At 40.2% G+C, this 18,808-nt stretch overlaps 2 protein-coding genes across 2 annotated transcripts in view; one reads left to right on the top strand and one right to left on the bottom strand.

The window, feature by feature from the left end:
* LOC135933758 (uncharacterized) overlaps positions 1–18,808 on the bottom strand; it is a 375,148-nt gene that overhangs the window by 115,847 nt on the left and 240,493 nt on the right. The gene's annotated exons all lie outside the window — the stretch shown is intronic.
* The window catches only part of capn5a (calpain 5a), a 30,352-nt gene continuing 19,082 nt past the window's right edge, over positions 7,539–18,808 (top strand). The window contains exons 1-2 of the mRNA XM_063493139.1: positions 7,539–7,645; positions 14,806–14,965. Of these exons, the coding sequence (XP_063349209.1) occupies positions 14,810–14,965 (156 nt within the window). The 5' untranslated portion in view covers positions 7,539–7,645; positions 14,806–14,809. The remainder of the gene's footprint in view (positions 7,646–14,805; positions 14,966–18,808) is intronic.

The following is an 18,808-nucleotide window of genomic DNA, read 5'->3' as shown; positions in this document are numbered from 1 at the left end:
TAATGATTTAATCATATTTTATTGAAATTACAAGTAGCGAGGACATTCTCAGAAGCAGTAAGTAATTTACTCACATTTCATCCATACACAAGTCACAGTTTAACTGCTCACACTTAAAGGACTTCATCTACCTCACAAACATGACCAGTTAACCTAACATGGATGTCTTTAAACCAGGCCGTGCTCTGAGGTAACAGCGTTAACCTCCATTCACACCCATGCTGCCCTATTTCAGGTGTTGTGCCTGAGCCAATGCACCTTGTGACCTCTGGTCCATATGATCAGTCTTATGCTGTTTTACTTTCTCATAGTTTAGAGATTTGCCCCTATTGTCCTTCAAAAACCATCAGGTGTCAGTCTCTGCAGAAACCTGGGTAAATGTGATGGGAACAAGCATTAGTGCAGGAAGGGTTCTCATTAGTTTCAAATGTCACCACAGTCCCAATAAAAATGCACACAGACATGGCACGTACCACTTTGACCCGAGCCATATGTAAGATTAACTTACTTGTTGTGTCACCATGTGGTACAAAGTGGTATTACAAAAGTGAAGCCTAGTTCAGCTTCAGCTTTTATCTCGTCAGCATGATGCAAAGATGATTCAGGATGAAGTCATAGCATTACTTTGATGATGGCTTTAGCTTTTTTAATTTATGCAAAAATTGATTTCCAGATATAAAAAGTGCATGTGCAGATTCACCCGTCAGACCTCATAAGAATACAGTGTCCAGTCTCAGGGTATGTATACATCGATTCCACACCCAACATATCAGGTACAGGTGTGCATCATTTCAGTTCAGCCACTGGGAGATGGCTGTTCTGCTTCGTTCAGGTGTTTACAGCATAACAAATAACTTCAAAACATGAAAGTCCTTTTATTTTGTACATTTTTGCAGATTTCCTGAGATAATCAATTCAGTGCAACTCAGATCTGCAAGTAAGCATGAGTGGAAATTGCAAATATAACTTATGACAAATAATAATAATATGCACTGAACATCTGTGCCAAAGAAAGCATTTAACTTTTGAAGAATGGACTCCCCACTCATGCATTATATGGTATGCCCTTTGATTATTTTACTTTGGAAACTTGAAGAATGTGTGAGACTTTGTCCTTTATTGTCCTGAGGGGTAGCAGTAAAGCGTAACGCAGGCTCGGTTTGTGGCGCTAAATGTGGCGACCCTTCCAAACAAAGTTTGTAGAGTTGGACTCGACTTGAGCCATGGTGTTGTCATTATTTTGTCCACTCTCTGTAGCATCTATCAAATGTCCATGTGGAAGTTTGGCGTCTGCTCGCTATCCTTCTTCCTGTTGTCTCTGGTCCAGTGGCCCTGTTGAGGCTGCAGCCATGATGGCGGAGAGGCGCGTCAGAGAGACGGAGCGCTGTTTGAATCTGGGGGCGGGGACAGGAGCGTCAGGGCCAGGGTCTGGAAGGTGGCCATATCGCTGGCCGTCCTCGTCGTACTGGTACAGGCGGATGACGCGGCTGCGGCGGGCTGGGCGTGGTGGGGAGGGCGGCAGCGCTCCTTGATCGATCACCTCCTGGTTTTTGCCTCCTGTCTCCTCGTCTTCACTTTCAAAAGATGACTTTTCAGAATCTCTGGAAATCTCCGTCTCACCATCTTTCTCCTCACCTGCCACCGCCTCCTCTTCCTCCTGCACCATACTCATCTTCTCCTCCCTGCTCTCGCTTCCATGTTTGTCCTCCTCATCCTCATCTGTTTCACTTTGACTCTCTCCATCCTCTCCTATCATATACAAGCGACCAAACCGGCTCTCTTTCTCCCCCTCTTCTAACTCCTTATCACTGCCTTTATTTCTGTTCTCTGCACATCTTCCCTCTTTCTCCTCCTCCTCCTTGTAGTCACATCCTTCCAGATATGCAGTGGTCTCTGGTGGCTCGTCTTCCTCTCGTTTGTGCCGGAAGCTTCTCTGAGGTTTGGCAGGAGGAGACGGGTTAGGCGCAGAGTTGTTGTGCACCACCTGGTCATTTTCAGAGGCCGGGTTCTCGTTCGTGGGCGGCAGGGTTGTCATGCTGATCTCGGGGCCGTGGTCAGTTGTGTCGCTTTGGCGCTTTCGTCCTCGTTTTGGTGACCGCAGCTTTGCCCTGACTGCCCCTAAACACCTGAGAGGAAAAAACAGACCTCTAATGTAAAAAGGGTCAGTCCACATGTGGTGTTCTCATTGGCTCACACTTAGATTATCTAGTGTTTGTGTCTTTCTCTATACTTGTTTAAAAATACATTGATTACAATGCTGGTGATTTAGCTTGGGTTAAAACTTCTTCAAGAGGCACCAATAATGACGTAAGTCCCTGAACTCACCTGAGAACATGAGTCCTGCTAAAAGCTCCAATGCTGAATCCCAACACAAAGGTCAGCAGCACTGATGCAGCCACAGCTCCTGCAAACAGCTCAGCTGAAACACCCGCCTGCTTCGCCTCCTCAGACCCAGCATCCCTCCTGAACCTGAACGCAGCACAGCGGCTGCTTCGCTCGTATTCTCCCAGTTCCTGAAGGTTTTGACCATCGTGACCGACGTGGAGCTCATACGGCCACAGTGTAGTTCCCTCTCTGTGCTGCAGGAGGCAGTAGTACAGACCACTGTGGAGAGCACTGGTGTTGGGGACCAGCAGGCTCCCGTCATGGTGCATGACGACGGGGTCCAGTTTACCATGGGAACCAGGAGTGTGGAGGTCTCCAAAGGGGGTGTGCCAGTACTGGACCACACCTGCATATGAGAGAAGAAGCAGGTACAGGTGAGGAGTAATGATTTCATGAGTAGCAAAAGAGAGAGAGTGTCACAAAAACCTTTCCTTTGTGTCTCACGTGGCAATGCTGCAGTTCCTCTTTCGTCCACTCGAGGCTGGTTCCAAAATAAATAATAAATAGAATCCATCCATCTTTTATAAACAGTTATGGTTTATCGGTATTGAAATGGGCACAAAGCTATGGCTGTAAGCACAGAAGCTCCACCCACCTGCTTTTCAAACCCTCTGTGAGGGGTAGCTAGTCAGAAGAAAGGTGCCTTAAAGGGGAGGAGCTAAACAGCTTTTTTTTTAAGAAAGAAAAACTGAAATAAAGGCCTTTCTGTTTTAAAAATCATTGGTTACACTTCATAAACATGATAATCAACAATAATAAGTGGGACACCACCAACGTTCAGTACCGTAGTTCAGTGAAAGTTTTCTCTCATGTCAGAGACCCAGAGAGACAAATTTTCTGATTTATCAACCAAAAGAGAAAAAAAAACAGAGTTAACATCTTTGGGCGTGTTAGTTTGTGTTAGCAGCTGGATGAGTGTTTGAATGTTGGGTGTGTGATGGAGACAGTCAGCTCTTATATGCTCCAGGGAGGCCGGCCAGGTGCACTAAATAACTCCACCTACTGAGAACCTGCAACACAACACAGAGGGACACACAGCAGGCCCAGTGGGCAACCCCATCCACCTACTACACCTGATTTAAACACAGTGAACATCTGTCAGCATTATCTGTGTTTTATTGTATAGTTGCTTCTGATTCACAAACCAGCTATTTAGCAGCTAGTATACTTGAATAATTAAAGTTTCATTGTTAGCCAAAATTATCATAAAGTGTTATCACTTTAGATTCCTCAGAATGATTGGTTTCTATTAATGTACAATCTGAAGTATTTACAGCAGGAACGTGACCGCTTTCTACATTTAACAGAAGTCGGCGTTTGCCTTCAGACTCTGAGAAACGGGAATTTAATAACTTCTTGAAAGTTGGTTTTGCAGAGAGTGAGTTGGAGGCAGGGACGATTGTCTTCACTAACCTAAATCCTTTCCATCTCCACAGTGTAAAGTCAGCTCCACCTCTGGATGACCTTTGACCCGGCAGGTGGGTGCCACAGTCAGAGTGCCCTGGCCGGTAGCTCCTCTTCCTGGATTGGCTGGGACGGCGAGGAAGGCTGTGAAAGTTAACCACCTGGTTAACATTTTAAACCTGCAGAGGAAATAAAAGTCAGCTGGTTTTTACACTTTGAGGGCAGTAAAAGACACGAGTGTGTGATCGCACATTAAATTAAATGTATGCTTCTTTAGTGTGCAAATTCAGTCTAAAAACAGCAGCCAGTAAAAGTACAATGATTCAAGTTAGGAAGAAAGTGGAGCATGTAGATGCAGAACGGAGCTGAAAGAAAGTGAATGCTAGACCTGCAAGTCAGAAGAAGAGCAGCTGAAAACATTCCCAGCTTGTGGTAAGGAGCTTTTAGTTTAGAAGGTAAATGCAAACAGTGCTTTTAAAGGGCGAGAAGCTAAAACAGCTTGTTATAGAAAACAGCAAGGATCAAATAAAGACTACTGTGAATCGTGGATCATGCAAAGTTACTGTGGCAAGATCCAAAAAAAAGAAGCAGTCCCATTACTTCCATTAAATTCCTGCTCTGGCGAGTAAAATACTTGAGTGAGCTGTAAATTTAATTACAGCAAGCATCTTGGCTGCACCATGACCCAGAATAAGATGCATCAGGAGTATATCAAATTGTGAGTTATGCAAAGCCACTCTGTTCTGTTAAAGGCGTAACAGGAGTGCTTGTAAAGGACCTTACTGTCATTTCTATTCAAAGTTTCAAAGTCAGCTGTTTAAACTGATGATTCAGGTTTTTTACTCACAATAAAAGAGCACCTGAACACATCACAGGACCCCTACAGCTTTAGGAGAAACAAGTCAGTGCGAATAAATCAGATAGCAAACCGTCCACAGTGAGACAGTATTTTAGAAAATATCTCAGTTCTGCTCTCAGCCTTTTTAAATTATTTTATGAGGTGAACTGTTGAGTGAGCTGGTTCACAGCAAACTAAATCAAACCAAAAAGAGTGAATCTATGAGTACAGTTTAAATAATAAAGCAGCTAAAGTAGAGCCCGCGTGTTTCATATTTACCTGCTGTGGTTCCTTCCTAATGTGGTCGTGTTATCCCTTTAAGTCTGATCTCGTGGCTCTGATGCTCGTGCTGCTGCTACAGTTTCCTCCAGCAAAGTGTAAAGTGCAGTTTCTCACATGACTCTGTGGATGTCTTCTCCTGTGATGGTGTTAAAGATTAATAACGTCACACTGACAGTGGCTTTGTTTTCACCTGCCTTCTGTACGACCTGCACTTCTCACACAACTTCAGAATAACAGTAAATGGACTGTGAGGTCAGTGAGTACCCTAACCCCTTTAACCCCATAGTGTTCTCTTTCTCGAATTCATGTTCCAAAGTAAGATAGTCCATTGTGAGCTGGGTTTAAAGATATATAGATATAGAATAAAGATGCAGTTTTAAATTGTAAACATTTTACATCTGGTAAGGTGTTGAACAGAGCTGCTTTAGTCGTTAAACTGCTGTACTTGCTATAAACGAACACAGGAAATGGGTAATTATCTGCTTGTGGCTTGTGTTATTTCTCGCTGTGCAGACAGGTATCTGCCTGTGGTTGATTACACTGATACAGTACATGTACGCACCACCTCCTCAGATATACAGAGTCTTGATTCTTTGTACCACTGACCTCTATTTTATAAACACAAATGGACGGCTCCCCAGAAAGGACTAAAAGTAAGCTGGGAGTACACCTAAACCCATAACAGTTCATTCTGGCCTTAGCAAAAGTGTCTTCAATCACAGATTAATTGCTGGTTATTCACATTTGACTGTGGAATACTGGACCATGCTAAATAAGATGTGCTAATCTGAATGAGCTGAGCTGAGGGTACCTATGAAACATGAAATAGACCAAGCAAAGCCTAAAACTGTATAGAAGTAAATCTGAAGAATGGCAGCACAGAAGAGACTGTGACCTGAAACCTCCTTTAAAGTGAAAGGTTTACTGAAGATGAATGGCACGAACTGTGGAAACAAAGAAAAGCAACACCTGGATATGAGTTTGTAATGAATGCGGTGCCTCAGTGTGTGAAGCTGCAAGAACAATGCAACAACTTCAGGCAACACGCATCAACTTTCTCTTTTGTAAAATCACTGAGGTGACAGTACTCACAGGTGTTGTGGAAGAATGTAGCGATACATCTGAAACACAAAAGAGAGGTTTAAAAATGAAGGTGGAGCTGCGAATCCACCAGCTGGAGGAGTTCGTGGCAAGAAGAACGGAGAACCAGCAGCCTTGGAGAGAACACCAGGTGATGCCTGACTACACAGCTCAGGTGATCTGTCTCTCACACACCTACACCCAGTCTATGAAAACTTTATTCTTTTTCTTCTCTTGAATTAAAAGATAAAAAGAATGTGGTAAAGGACTCACTAGTATTTTTTGTGAGGAAGAAAATTATGTATGGTCTTTGTAGGTCATGTTACTTGCTAGTTCTTGCTTTATTTTTTGTCTGTTTCTGTTGTGCTACCTCTTTCTGAAATAGTTTGCTTAACCTTGTAGGGGTTTGTCTTTGTGGTCTCTATTCTTTTGATGAAGGCATTTTAATGACAGGGGATTTCTTGACTAAATAAAACTTCAATTAATATTGCTAAAATATTAATGTTCATTATTAGTAGTAGTAGTAGCAGTAGTAGTAAGTATGATGAATGTGTATACGGTTCTCGCATGTCAATTACTGGAACAGACACCAGAGGTCAGCATTGTTTAACAAAAAGCCCAGAAGGAAACCGTCTATGAATAACTTACAGCTTAAAACATAGTAAGACGTTTTTCTTGTTTAATTCCGTGATAAAAAAATCGTCTGATCTTAATTAATTTATAAAACTACTGTTACTGAATTTGTTTTAATTTGATTTAATTTTACAGTTTTAATGGTTATTTCAGTCTTTTGTTTATAGTGTTAAGATTTTTTGTGTAAAGTTAACAGTTTTTTTGTTTGTTTGGTTAGTTTATTAAAATTAGGGGTGTATTCCTTATAATTTTTTGTAAATTTTAAAGGTTTTTCATATATTTGTACTTTTTTCTTAAAAATAAACAATTTCTCCAAAGTAAGGTTGACATATTCTTTTTTTTACTGTCTCCAAAAGTTGATTCTGTTCATCTGGACGTAGCGTTTTGTGGGAGAAACGTTTCGTCACTCATCCAAGTGACTTCTTCAGTCTCAGCTGACTGCAGGTTTCCCCAAACTTATAAACAGTACATTTGCATAATGACTGAAACCAGCCCACTGAAGGAACAAGCCCACAAAACGCTACGTCCAGATGAACAGAATCAACTTTTGGAGATTTACTTTCCTGGATGATTGAGGATGCATCAAGGCGTTTTTTTTACTGTATTTTTTGTAAAATTGCCAGCTTTTTAAAAACTGTCTTTTTTTCTTGTAACTTTGCTTGTAACGTTTAATTTGTAAGTTTTTATCTCATAAATGTGCTATCCCTCCTCAATTTCTACTTAGATTTAGCGCTTTAATCCAAAAATGATTAAAGGATAGAGGAATGGTTTGTCTGAGCGGTACGTGAACGCATCTCCTCCCTCGGTGAAGGCGGGCTGGTCGGTGTGACTGCAGCAGCGCAGAAGCTCCTCCTGCCTGTTTCTGTGTGGTTTTTATTTTTAGGGTCGCAAAGTAACCAAAAGAAACGTCCTCACATCACCGAGCTGACAGCAGGGAGAACACGCCAAAACCACCCGTGAAAAGAGCGAGGGACGTGGAGTGAAGCAGCCAGGGCGCCCGAACCAAAACACAACCATCTCCAGGTGAATATAATTAGTTACAGCTAACTCGGTGCTGAAATGCAGTTACTTCTGCAGTCGTAAATCACTCTGGAACTCTTATTAAAGACTTTTGGGTTGTTGTTTTTTTCATGCAAATATATTTTATTAAATTTGCCGCTTTTTTCCTTAGCAAACGGGACGCAGAAATGTTGGAGTCTTTGCGTTAAAATAAGAAAACGCTGGAAAAACATGAATATTGTGGTACAGAGCTGCCCTGCAGCAAAGGGCTCTCTGTATTTGTTCACGCTTTCGATTCTCTAGCCTTCACTTAAGATCACAAGATTTAGGAATAATAAAAAAAAAACTTCGTGCAAAACTTCATCTTTTAAGCTAGCTAGCTTTCACTTACACATCCGGCCCGCCCTTCAAAATAAAGGCAACGATTAAAAATTGTTGCAAGATTTTGAATGGGTTTAGTAGTGTGGCTCGTGGAACAAGACTCGACTACAAACAAAAGATAAAATAGAATAGAAGTGTTTGCGTGGTGTCGTTTCAAGAATAACGAAAGAACCGTTTAGGGATATTGTAAGTCATTTTGATGGTTAACGTTTGAGTTTCCGGTTTGATTTTAATCTCTCTCCGGGTGCCTTTACAAAGCTGTAAACATCGAAAGTCTAAATTAATGTCATCTCGTCTGAGGCAGAGTGAGGCAGGTGGACTGTGGTGCAGATTATTGTGAAAATTCTTCACGCCACACGCATTTTTGTGATGTCACATGATATCACACATCATGCGATGTTTCAACATCTGCTTTGGGCTGTTTGTGTCACACATCCGTTGTCTGTTTGTGCCCACATTAAACCACACCCATGTCTGGCTGGTATTGGTCTTATTGCTCCATAGTTAAAGCTCTCTGTCTGTAGATACCAGACAGTCACGTCACAACACAGTGGCTTTACAGTGAGCTGCTGGAAGGAGGAAGACGAGCAACCTGCAGCTGTTATTAGCAGACTGATGTAAACAGATGTGTTCAAGTCTTTAAGGTGTTTGTCCTCAAACGGGTGCAGACATTACACCTCATGAAATATGTTGTCTTTCCTTCACCTCTTGCATAAACCTGTCAACAAATTGACTTCTTAAGTCTGAGTTTAATAAATTGCATTGGTTAGTGGTTGACAGATTCCATTGGGTGACAAATTAAAGGAAAAACCCAAACCTCTCATTTTTGGCTCTCCACTATAAAAGTTCTGAAAATGAGGGTTGATTTGTTAATAACTCACCTGTTTGAATTTCAATATATATAGTAAGGGGCGTGGCTGTTTTGACTGACAGGTGTCTGATCAGTGTCTGTTAGACCTTACCAGAGTGACTCAAAGGGTCCTGTTGACTGTGTGTGAGTGTGTTTGAGAGGGTGTAATTGGTGACTTTGGGAGCATTTTTAAAGCTTCCCTTGCCTCCTGCAGTTATCTGATAAATATTAGAGTTTGTTATGAGGTACAGCCCATATTTATATTCTTTTACAGTAACTTTGCACTATTTGTAGTTCAAATGAATGCTTGTATGTCTTGCACTCAGTTTTGGTGCAGCCCCTCACTTCATCCTCTGTGTGAAACAAATTATTTGACTCCTCCACCCGTTTATTACCACTTTTTTGTAAACAGGGTAGATGATAAAGCCCAAGCCCTCTTTTAAATAGACGCCCTTATAGCAGTCTGAATAAAACAATAAAGGCACAAAGATAAAAGAGATGTAAAACAATATATAATAAATCCATTCAGATAAAAAGCAAACAGGGCAAGGGTTTTGTTTATTATTTTTTTTAAGATTTATTTTTAGCAATTTATCTTAAAGGGGGAGTGACACTTGGGAAGTACTCTGGGCCGGACTCCAGCTTTTGGGATATGGGTGCCAGCTCAACCAGGTGAGCAATTGTGCAGGCCCAGAGGTGCCACGAAGTTTAATCTGTGCACAGAGCCACAGTGATCTAATAAAGCTCAGCCCGAAGTTGCACCGACTGGCCCAAAGTGGACGACCCCTCAAGCGTGCCCTGTGCTTCCCTGGAAAATTATGAGCTCCATCTGCTGATTCATAAAGTCTTGCTATACTGGTTTTATAGGCGTGAACTTGAAGGCTAACTTAAGACGGGCTGTGTACAAGGGGCAGGGACTTCAACATGAACAATATCAACATGAACTGTCCAGGAACCCGCTCGCTGGACAGCAAAAGGACGTACGGCAGTCCAGGTTTATGTTAACAGGATTCATCCTGAGCATATTCACAGGTTAAAGGTAAAGCGACAGTCCAGAGAAAAGTTTCAGGCTTGTGAAATGATGTGATTGATTTATAAAATATTTGATGCTCAGGTGACAGAGGACAATAAAGGGACAGGGCATCGAGGGAAAAGGAAAGAGAGCCACCCAAACAAAGACACAGCAGAAAATATAATGTTGTAGTCAGCGGAGAAAAAGGTCTGAGTCTGAGGTGAGAATGTAAGACCTGCACTTAAGCTTAGAGATGTATAATTCCCTCCTTCTGGGAAGTATTGAAAGTCTGATTTATACTTCTGCATTAAATCAACACCGTAGCTACGTCGTGACTACAAACCCTTCTAAACCATACAACATAACCTGACACAGTTATAATGCATTGCTCAATTTACACCAACATTGATTTAAAGTGATTAAAAATGATGAAGTTGGCTGAATTAACAATCTTTTGCAGATTGTTCAACTTGTGCGGAGGGTAGTAAATAAACATTTCTCCTCTTTTGACATCAACGTGATGATTTTAGAGGATTTGTAAGCTAGATTTCTTCTGATTGGATGCCACTTACAAAGGGTAGGTGTTAACAGCTGGTGTTTGGGGCTTCTGTAGGGGGTGGGGGAAACAGTCTGAAACCGAGCATCTAAAGCCTGAACTTTTGTTGCTCCTTTATGGCAGAAATCATAATAGGTTATTTCAATCAGTACTGAGATTACAGTTATTTATCCTGATTACTCTCAGACTTTGGATAAGAGTGCATTTATTTATCTTACACATGAAAAACTGTTCTTTTAATTAAGAGGATTTCCATTAACTCAAATTCTGCTGGGTTGAGATTTTTATAGAGGGAATGAAGAGCAGGAAGAGGATGTGAAGAAATGAGAGCATTACTACAATACCAAATGCAGCACGATAATAATTTATCTTTATTATCCTGTTAATATAAATATTCAATGAAAGCCAAGGTTGTAAATCAAATTCATATTTAATTGCACAGCTGTGCTGGTGTGTACTCTGCACTTCAGTGTGAATGTCTGCCACCGTAACAGGATATAAACGTACATCACATCCGCTTTATATCATCACACCTTACACATTAATGTTCTTAGAAACAGCGTGCTGTCTCTTTAACACATTTAATTTCATAAAATCTGAATAAACTTGATGAAGTCACGTAGGAAAACCACCTCAAAACAGGAACTTTACATATAGCTACATTCATTTTGAGGAATAATAACAGACCCCCAGAAACAAAAGCAATATTGAAACATTTTTTTCTTTCAGCTTCAAGTCAAATAACTGCAAATCAACTGTTTATGTAAATCAGTAGAGACGCCATATTATTGGTGATCAATCTGTTATTGGTGCCAGTAATTTGCCACGTCTTATTAAAAATGTCTGTAAATACGAGACACAGAAAATCACAGCGTCCCCCTCCTCCCATCGGGCAGTGAGTCATTTCCCAGTAACGCTGCTGAAGAAGGTCACAGTGGTTTCTTCTAAACAGACGCTCGCTCAGATCCTCTCAGGGTCTGCGTGCTTCCCTTCAGAAATGTTTACTGGCTGTTCTTTTTTACTCTGTCGTACATTTGATGTTTATTCTTACTTTCTCGCAACCTTCAGATGTCTTACAAGCTGTTTTCTGTAGAAGCTCTCCTGAAAATTAAAAGCTCTGCAGATAAAACCCAATTAATAAAGGTTAATTTCACCTGCATTTAAAAAGCAATAAATAAGTTCATGTTAGAGGATCTAAAAATGTAAAGTTATTATTTACATAATGTAAGTTCAGTATTTTTATATTTCTGAAACTTTATTCTTTTTGTGTTACTGGTCGTTTTATTGGGGTTTATTTGTCACGCGTCATGCGAATTTGGCTTAACTGTAATTTTGTCCACATGAATATAAAGGTCTTCAGTTTAAATCTTGAAATATTTAAAGTGCTTTGCGTTTTATCAAAGTAATTTTAGGTTGTTTTAACATTTCAGATCCAAGAGTGTGTCACGTTTAGTTTGTAGTTAGTAAATGTTGGCAGGAGGACTCTGTGTGCTGATGACGGGAGGAAACGGGGACGTTTAACAAAAGCTCCTGAGAGACGGGAATGAACTCCGGTGAAATAATAGTTTGTTTAAAAACAAACAAAAACGAGGGAAAGTAAGATAAAACGCCGGCCCTGACAGAGGCGCTAAGGCACGACAGAGTTTAGACTACATTTAGAAAAAAAATATTTCAGATTGCTTTTTTAGAATAAAGTCAAAAATAACATTGAAAATGTATTCTGAGGAGAAAAAAATCTAAATGTGGAGATTTCCGTTGATGTTTCAAGGCACAGTGTCACGTTTGCTGTACCCTCTACAAAGTGCCTTGTTTTTTCTCAAAGTAGAATTACGACTTTAATCCCGAAATTTCGACTTTATTCTCAAAATGGTCAATAATATAAATTTCTCTTAATCTGGCCCTAACACTCCATCGAGTAGGAAAAGCACAAAGGAGGAGCCAAGTTTCAAATAAAACAGGAAGTAAACTAAAAGGGAGGCCGTGTACTTGTTCAGTGTTTTCTGCATCATTTGGGAAATCCGTTCTTTGGCTGTGTTTATTGAACCAGACCACCAAGCAGGAATCTAATTTGTTGGGGAAAACACACGCGCTCATTATTCTGCTCTGTTCAGCATCATCTCCGTGTTTATTGGCCTTAATTGACAGTGATATAATTACAAATGGGCCTGATGATTCCAGTGAAGAGTCTGCATGGGAGCTCAGTCTGAAAATCGTGTGCAGAGGTAGATTCATGCCAGTCCAGTAATTTTCATACATAGACATGCATGACATACGCATGTCAGTTTTCATAACTGTGGCATTGTTTTGAAGGCTGATTGTCCTGCCTGTACGTGTTGTTTGGCTTCTGTTTCTTTTTCTGAGTCTTTTAATGAGACTCAGTTCTAATGACTTTATTTGTTGTTTTCAGTTTTATTGATTTTCTTATTGTATTCTTTTAGCTGTACAGCACAGTTGTTTTTGAATGTCCTTATAAATAAGGTGACTGTCACAGTTTGATGTGACAGCATGACCAGGTGCTGAAGAGCACCTGTTTTGATCAGCCTGTCCTGACACCACACCCTGAACCCACTGATCCACCCCTCCCCTGCAGCTGAGCCACAAACCACGCCCTGCCACAGTGACTTATTTTACCTGGTAGTCACTTTAAAAAAAAAAAAATAAAAAATCTGCCTTTAATGTATCCTGAATATCTGAACATCACAGTGCTAAGTGGCATCTGCAGCTCTCCTGCAATGAATGCAGTGTTTAATTGAGGAATGCTTTCAGCTGAAGTCCTGTGGTCAGTCCTTCTCTGTAGATCAGTTTGAGAAAACATGCTCTAACCTCAGTGAGTCACTCTGAATCTGGATGCAATCCCATTCCTGGAAAACAAAATAAAAATATACCTTTAGTACTCAGCAGGCCTCTGGTTTCTCCACCTGGGAAACAACAGCACAGCCCTTCCTCTTTTTGTCTCACTTTTTATTTATCTGACAGGAAGCTGAAGCTGCTGTTAGGACTTTTTTGGTCAGATCAGGCTCTAATGTCACTACACTTTCACACAGGCATGAAACTTTGATCATGTATTTACTTTGCTGCCGATCCGTAGTCAAACATGACCGCCCGAGTTTCTGTTTGCTATCCTGTCACATGACTGGTGATGATCTGACTATCTTGTGAGTGAGTGTGTTGTGCATGTTTAATGAGTTTTAAAGAAGTACTCCCTTCTTATTAATCCTCATCCACAGCTCTGTGTGCAGTTTGAGGCCTTGAACAGGATCAGGAGACACTGAGGCTTCTTAGAAATCTCTGAATGTTTTCTGTTCTATTCTTTATTTCCTCTTTTACTTTGAAGTTTAGTTTTCCTTTGTGTTCTCTGTTCATTTAGCTTCCTGCTGTCTTCCGTTGGTTTCCTGATTATTTTTTCCTTCTGCATTGTTTCCTGTGTTTCACTTTGTCGGGTTTCCCTTCGCTCCTCCTGGTTGTTTGGATTTATTTTTTGACTCTTGCTCAGTTATCAGTTTATTTTGTCTGTGAGATTCTACATTTGATCCTTCTAATCCTTTCATGACACAATCAGTGTTTTTATCTTCTGTAACTTAAGGTTTTAATGGGAAATATAAAAGATTAATCAGTCGTTATGGCTTTTTATCATTAATAAGAGGTTTTAGTTTTATTAAGAAAAAAGCCCTTCCTGCACACTCACACACCCTCCTAAAACATGACTCATGATGCTAATCAGGCTGCTGTTGGTTTAGGGTTGTATAGTGGCTAAATAGTTGGTTTTACCTCAGATGTTAAATATATTGTCCACGTAATTAGATTATGGTGAAGTCTCTTCCTTTAGACTGACCTCCAAATTCAGACAGAATCATTTGATGTGTTGTGGTTGAAATGAAATTCAACATAGCCAGATATGTTTTTGATACCATCTGAATTCACTTACTGTAACATCAACAATCTGTCTGTGCAGTAAGTGAAGGCGGTTATTGACTGGATGAGTCAAGCTGCGATTCCCCATTCCATGGTCATATGGTGTGAACAGTCATTTCACATAAAACTGTAATATTAGAACAATATAAAGAGGTTCGGCACGCTATACAGACTGTGGGTGTGTGTGAGGAATAAGGTCAGTAAGACCAAAGCCTGCAACGGAAGGCAGCAAACCTGTGAGTCAATACGACATGGCATAATTACAAATGAATGCAATGGTGATACGGTTTTCCAGTCTGTTCATGTTTTGCATATGCTGATAAACTTCACAACACTTCATAGGAGGCTAACTAATTAAACCCCTTATCCTTCCTCACAGCACAGCCCTCTGATAGTGAGGAATAGTCAGTAATTATATGTTGTGTAAATGCTGTTTGTGCTTCGTTGTAAAGCTTCATTTTGTTTCTGTGCAGGGGGATGGCAGTGCCGTACGAGGGTCAGTCTTTCTCTGCTCTGAGGAGGCAGTGCCAGCATAAAGGAACTCTGTTTGAAGACCCTCTGTTCCCTGCCTCCGACCAGTCTCTGTTCTACCAGCGAAATCAAATTGGGCGAGTCACCTGGAAAAGGCCAAATGTGAGTGAAAATAATGTTTTACCGAGAGGGGAAGTAGTAGAGCTGCACAATTATTCTGAGATGTATTGTATACACGTGGAAAATAATAATAATGATGACAGATGATAGTTGCAAAGTAAAATCAGTCAGGTTAGCAGTATTTAAAAAAATATATTTTCTTTGATGGTTTGTATCACATAACAGACCAGAAAACCAACACCGTGGTGAGCTCTGTTTCAGTGTCTTTAAATATCAGCTACAGCTGTTCGTATAACCCCGAGATGAGGTATAAAAGAGAATAAGCCCTCACAGAGTCGTTATAAAAGGGGAAACTATCCATGGAGGCCAGCCCTGCTTTTAGTCACACACTTTAAACATGTTTATTTCTGCTGAAAAGGTGGTCATTTTAACATGGGAGCTATGGGGACTGAGTTTCTTATAAAGTCAGCCTCAAGTGGCCATTAGAGGAACTGCAGTTCTCAGTGTTTGCTGCTTGTTTTCATCTTTTACAGCTCAGTGGGATCAGCTGCATAATCATCCGTGCAGGCGATCTTTTGTAGAGCTCTTATTTTATGCCTGTATGACAGAAAGAGGTTATTTTTTTTAAAGGGTGTGAAAGAAGAACGCAGTAAACTCAAAGAAGGTGGAGAGTTAGTGATACATCAGAGATGAAGGGTCAGCTGTTTATTCACAGTGGAGACGGACAGAGGCAGTAGGCTGGGAATGGCCGTGGTGATCATGAGACAAGGCTCCATATAAAGAGAGGAGAGGTTACAGGGGCTGAATGGGAGAGGAATTCATGGAATTTCAAGCCAACAGCAAGGAGTTGTGTGTTTGTGTGTGTGTGTGCATGTGCGTGTGTGTGTGTTCATGTTGTAAGCAGTTTCTGGTAGTTACTGAACAAAAGGAACTTGAATTTACTTTTGTATTGTGACCTGTGTGATGTGCTTTACAATTGGTCGTCTTCACACTCACCCTTATTAAAAACCTTCACCTTCTGTGAAGCTTTTGACTGAGCTGTTCCTGTTAAATATAACAGTTAAATACAACTGTGACTGACAGGAAAGATTTTAATATTTGTCTTTGTGGCTTTATTATTATTATTATTATTATTATTATATAGGCAGAAGAAGATAGATGGATGGATTACAGAAAATAAATTTGATTAATGGATAAGTAGTGAAGTTGTCCTCTGCTGGGGAGAGCTGAGGACTAAAGAAAAACACAAACAACTGAATTCCTGTTTTTCTTTTGTGTAACGTGTATCATCATCAAACACCCAAACATACGATATTTTTGCGATATTAAACCTTTTGCAATATGCTGAGTACTGCAGTAACACATATTGTGATTTATTCCTTTTTTAACGGCAGTTTGTGTCCCTGCTTTGTGCAATAAGATGAAGTTATCTCACATCAGTTATTTTTTTGCTGCTAAATAAACACCGTCGCTAAAACCTGCCATAGGACAGAGTCGGTCGGATATCAGTCTGCAATTGAATTGGATCAAGTTGGCAATTATTTGCAGTCTGTTTCTGATAATACAGCAGTTAACTGTGATTAAATGGTAAATGTTGTTGCTTTCAAATCAGTAAAAAGGACAGAAATTCATTCATTAACTGTCACATTTGGACTCAGCTGGTTGTATTCATATAGATCAGGAAGGTTGTCGAGTTCCCTCGAGTTGACAAAGACTCGTTCACACTGATCACAATAAGTTTTTAATCTGTCTGCATTTGTAAACTAGAGAGCAATTATTTGCAAACCTCCAACAACTTCTCTGCGTGACTGAAGTCAGTCCAGGTCACACTGCAACTGTTTGCAGGAAGGTTGAGTCCGATCAGGCAGCCTGTGGAATCGCCTTACGATCAGAAGTGACGAGACTGTTCAAAACGCTGAAACTCTCCAGAATGTGAAAAAATTCAGTACTGCTGTCCTGGTTTTACTCGTGTGACTGAGCCATTAGCTTGCTCTGATTTAGGAGGTAGCTTTATCAAGCTAAGTGTGCCCAGTGTCTGACGATTTTCTCTAGAGCCAAGTTTACTCGGCTACTGTTATCTCAGGGTGGTTGTCTGCACCTCATCATTGGACCACAGTGGTGATTTGTGCGCAGCCATTTCACTCATTGCGGGTTTCTGCTAATAAAGAAGAGGATTAAGAGTAGACTAGAAAAGCGAATAACAGTCTAAGCTTTAGCTTCATACAGTTTTTACTTGTGAGAATTTATATTTCCCTATTTATGGTCATCTCACACATAAGTGACTGAGCACAGAAGCTCCACCCACCCATTGTTAAAACCTTCTGTTTTCAAGAAGCAGCCAATCAGAAGACAGTTGCCTTGAAAGGAAGGAGTTAAAACAGCTTGTTTCAGATTAAATGAACTGAGGGGCTTCACCAAGATCCAGTGTGAGATAATAAGGATCATTTAAAAATAGAGCTGGGCGATATAAGATTTTTTCATATCACGTTATGTTTTTTTCATTTCAGGCGATAACGATATATATCACGATATAAGCCAAATAACTATATTTGTAAGATTTAAATGTGCCGTTGCTCACAAGTAAAATGTGAAATAATCTGCAGCTTGTTTTGATTTAAATATTTATTTCCCATAATAAGTTCAACAGGGTAGATGTACTTAAGGAACATGAGACTTCAGTTTCAGATAAATAAAGGCAAATATTGCAAACTACACAAAAGGCAGCCGCTAAAGCGTTTAAGTTTCAAAATAGAACAAACAAAACAGACTACTAAATTGTCAATTCCACTTAGAAACAAAATATTAATTCTAAAAATAAATCTTAGTTTGTTTTACAGAAGAACAGACAAAATTGACTAACTTTTGTCAATATCAAATAAACTGAGAACTAAAAGGAAATTCTCAATCTCTCCTTGTTGTATAGCTTAGCTTTTCAACAGTTTTAACAGCGACTTTAGTCTGACAAAAGCCGAATGACGAATTAGCGCTTTCAGTCAGAGATTGAGCATGCACCGGTTAATTGTATTTGCAGACTTGCTTTCGGCACAATTTACAGTGCGCGCTACTCTGTTTTTTGTCAGACTTGAAATAGCCGAAATACCTTCACACTACGGAACTTCTATGGCCCTTCCGTTCGACAATCTCTCCGGCATTGGAACTATAATCGGTTCGGTAACCTTCGCTCACGCTCTCGGTTGATTTTTCTCTAGTCGGCAAACTCATTTCCTCCATTACCCGGGCAGCCCGGCTGCAAAAACAAATACACATGTGCGCCTTGGCACTTGTGCTGTACGTAACAAGTCACGTGACGTGACGCTGCGGCTGTGATTGGTTAGGCTCTGCGCTACTTAATTTGGATTGGCTGTTTTTTTTGTTTTTTTTTAATAGGACAAGAGGGATGAGGCCTATCGCAATAGTTTAATTTTTCTATCGAGAAAAAGTTATTTCGCAATACATATCATTATCGTTCTATAGCCCAGCTCTATTTAAAAATTAACAACAATGTTTTTATAGACCTATTATTACTTTTGTAATGTGGTGGATAAATGTCTAATGTTGCCTTAATTCCACGTTGGATTTGTTTAGGATCCTTAAACTGCAAAAGTGTCTCTTATCAGAGGCTTTGAGTCAGCCCCACTGAACCTTAGGAGAGCTTTATGCAGTGGAACAGCAGCTGTTTAAGTTCAGATTTCCAGCCTCGCTCTGCTGCTGTGTACAGAATCTGTGCTCAGCTTTTCACGTTAATAATGCTGAGTCAAAAGATTCATTTCTTTCTTGTCTTGTGATTTTTTTTTTTCTTGACCTGCATAAAATCTAAATGCACTGTTCTTTGAGTGCTTCTCATTGAGTCTTATTTGATTAAATGTGTAATTTTCTGTCTTCCTC

Source organism: Pelmatolapia mariae, linkage group LG14 (assembly GCF_036321145.2).
Source record: "Pelmatolapia mariae isolate MD_Pm_ZW linkage group LG14, Pm_UMD_F_2, whole genome shotgun sequence".
NCBI classification, from domain to species: domain Eukaryota; kingdom Metazoa; phylum Chordata; class Actinopteri; order Cichliformes; family Cichlidae; genus Pelmatolapia; species Pelmatolapia mariae.
Note: the sequence above shows the minus strand (reverse complement) of the source record. Positions and strands in the feature narration are given on the sequence as shown.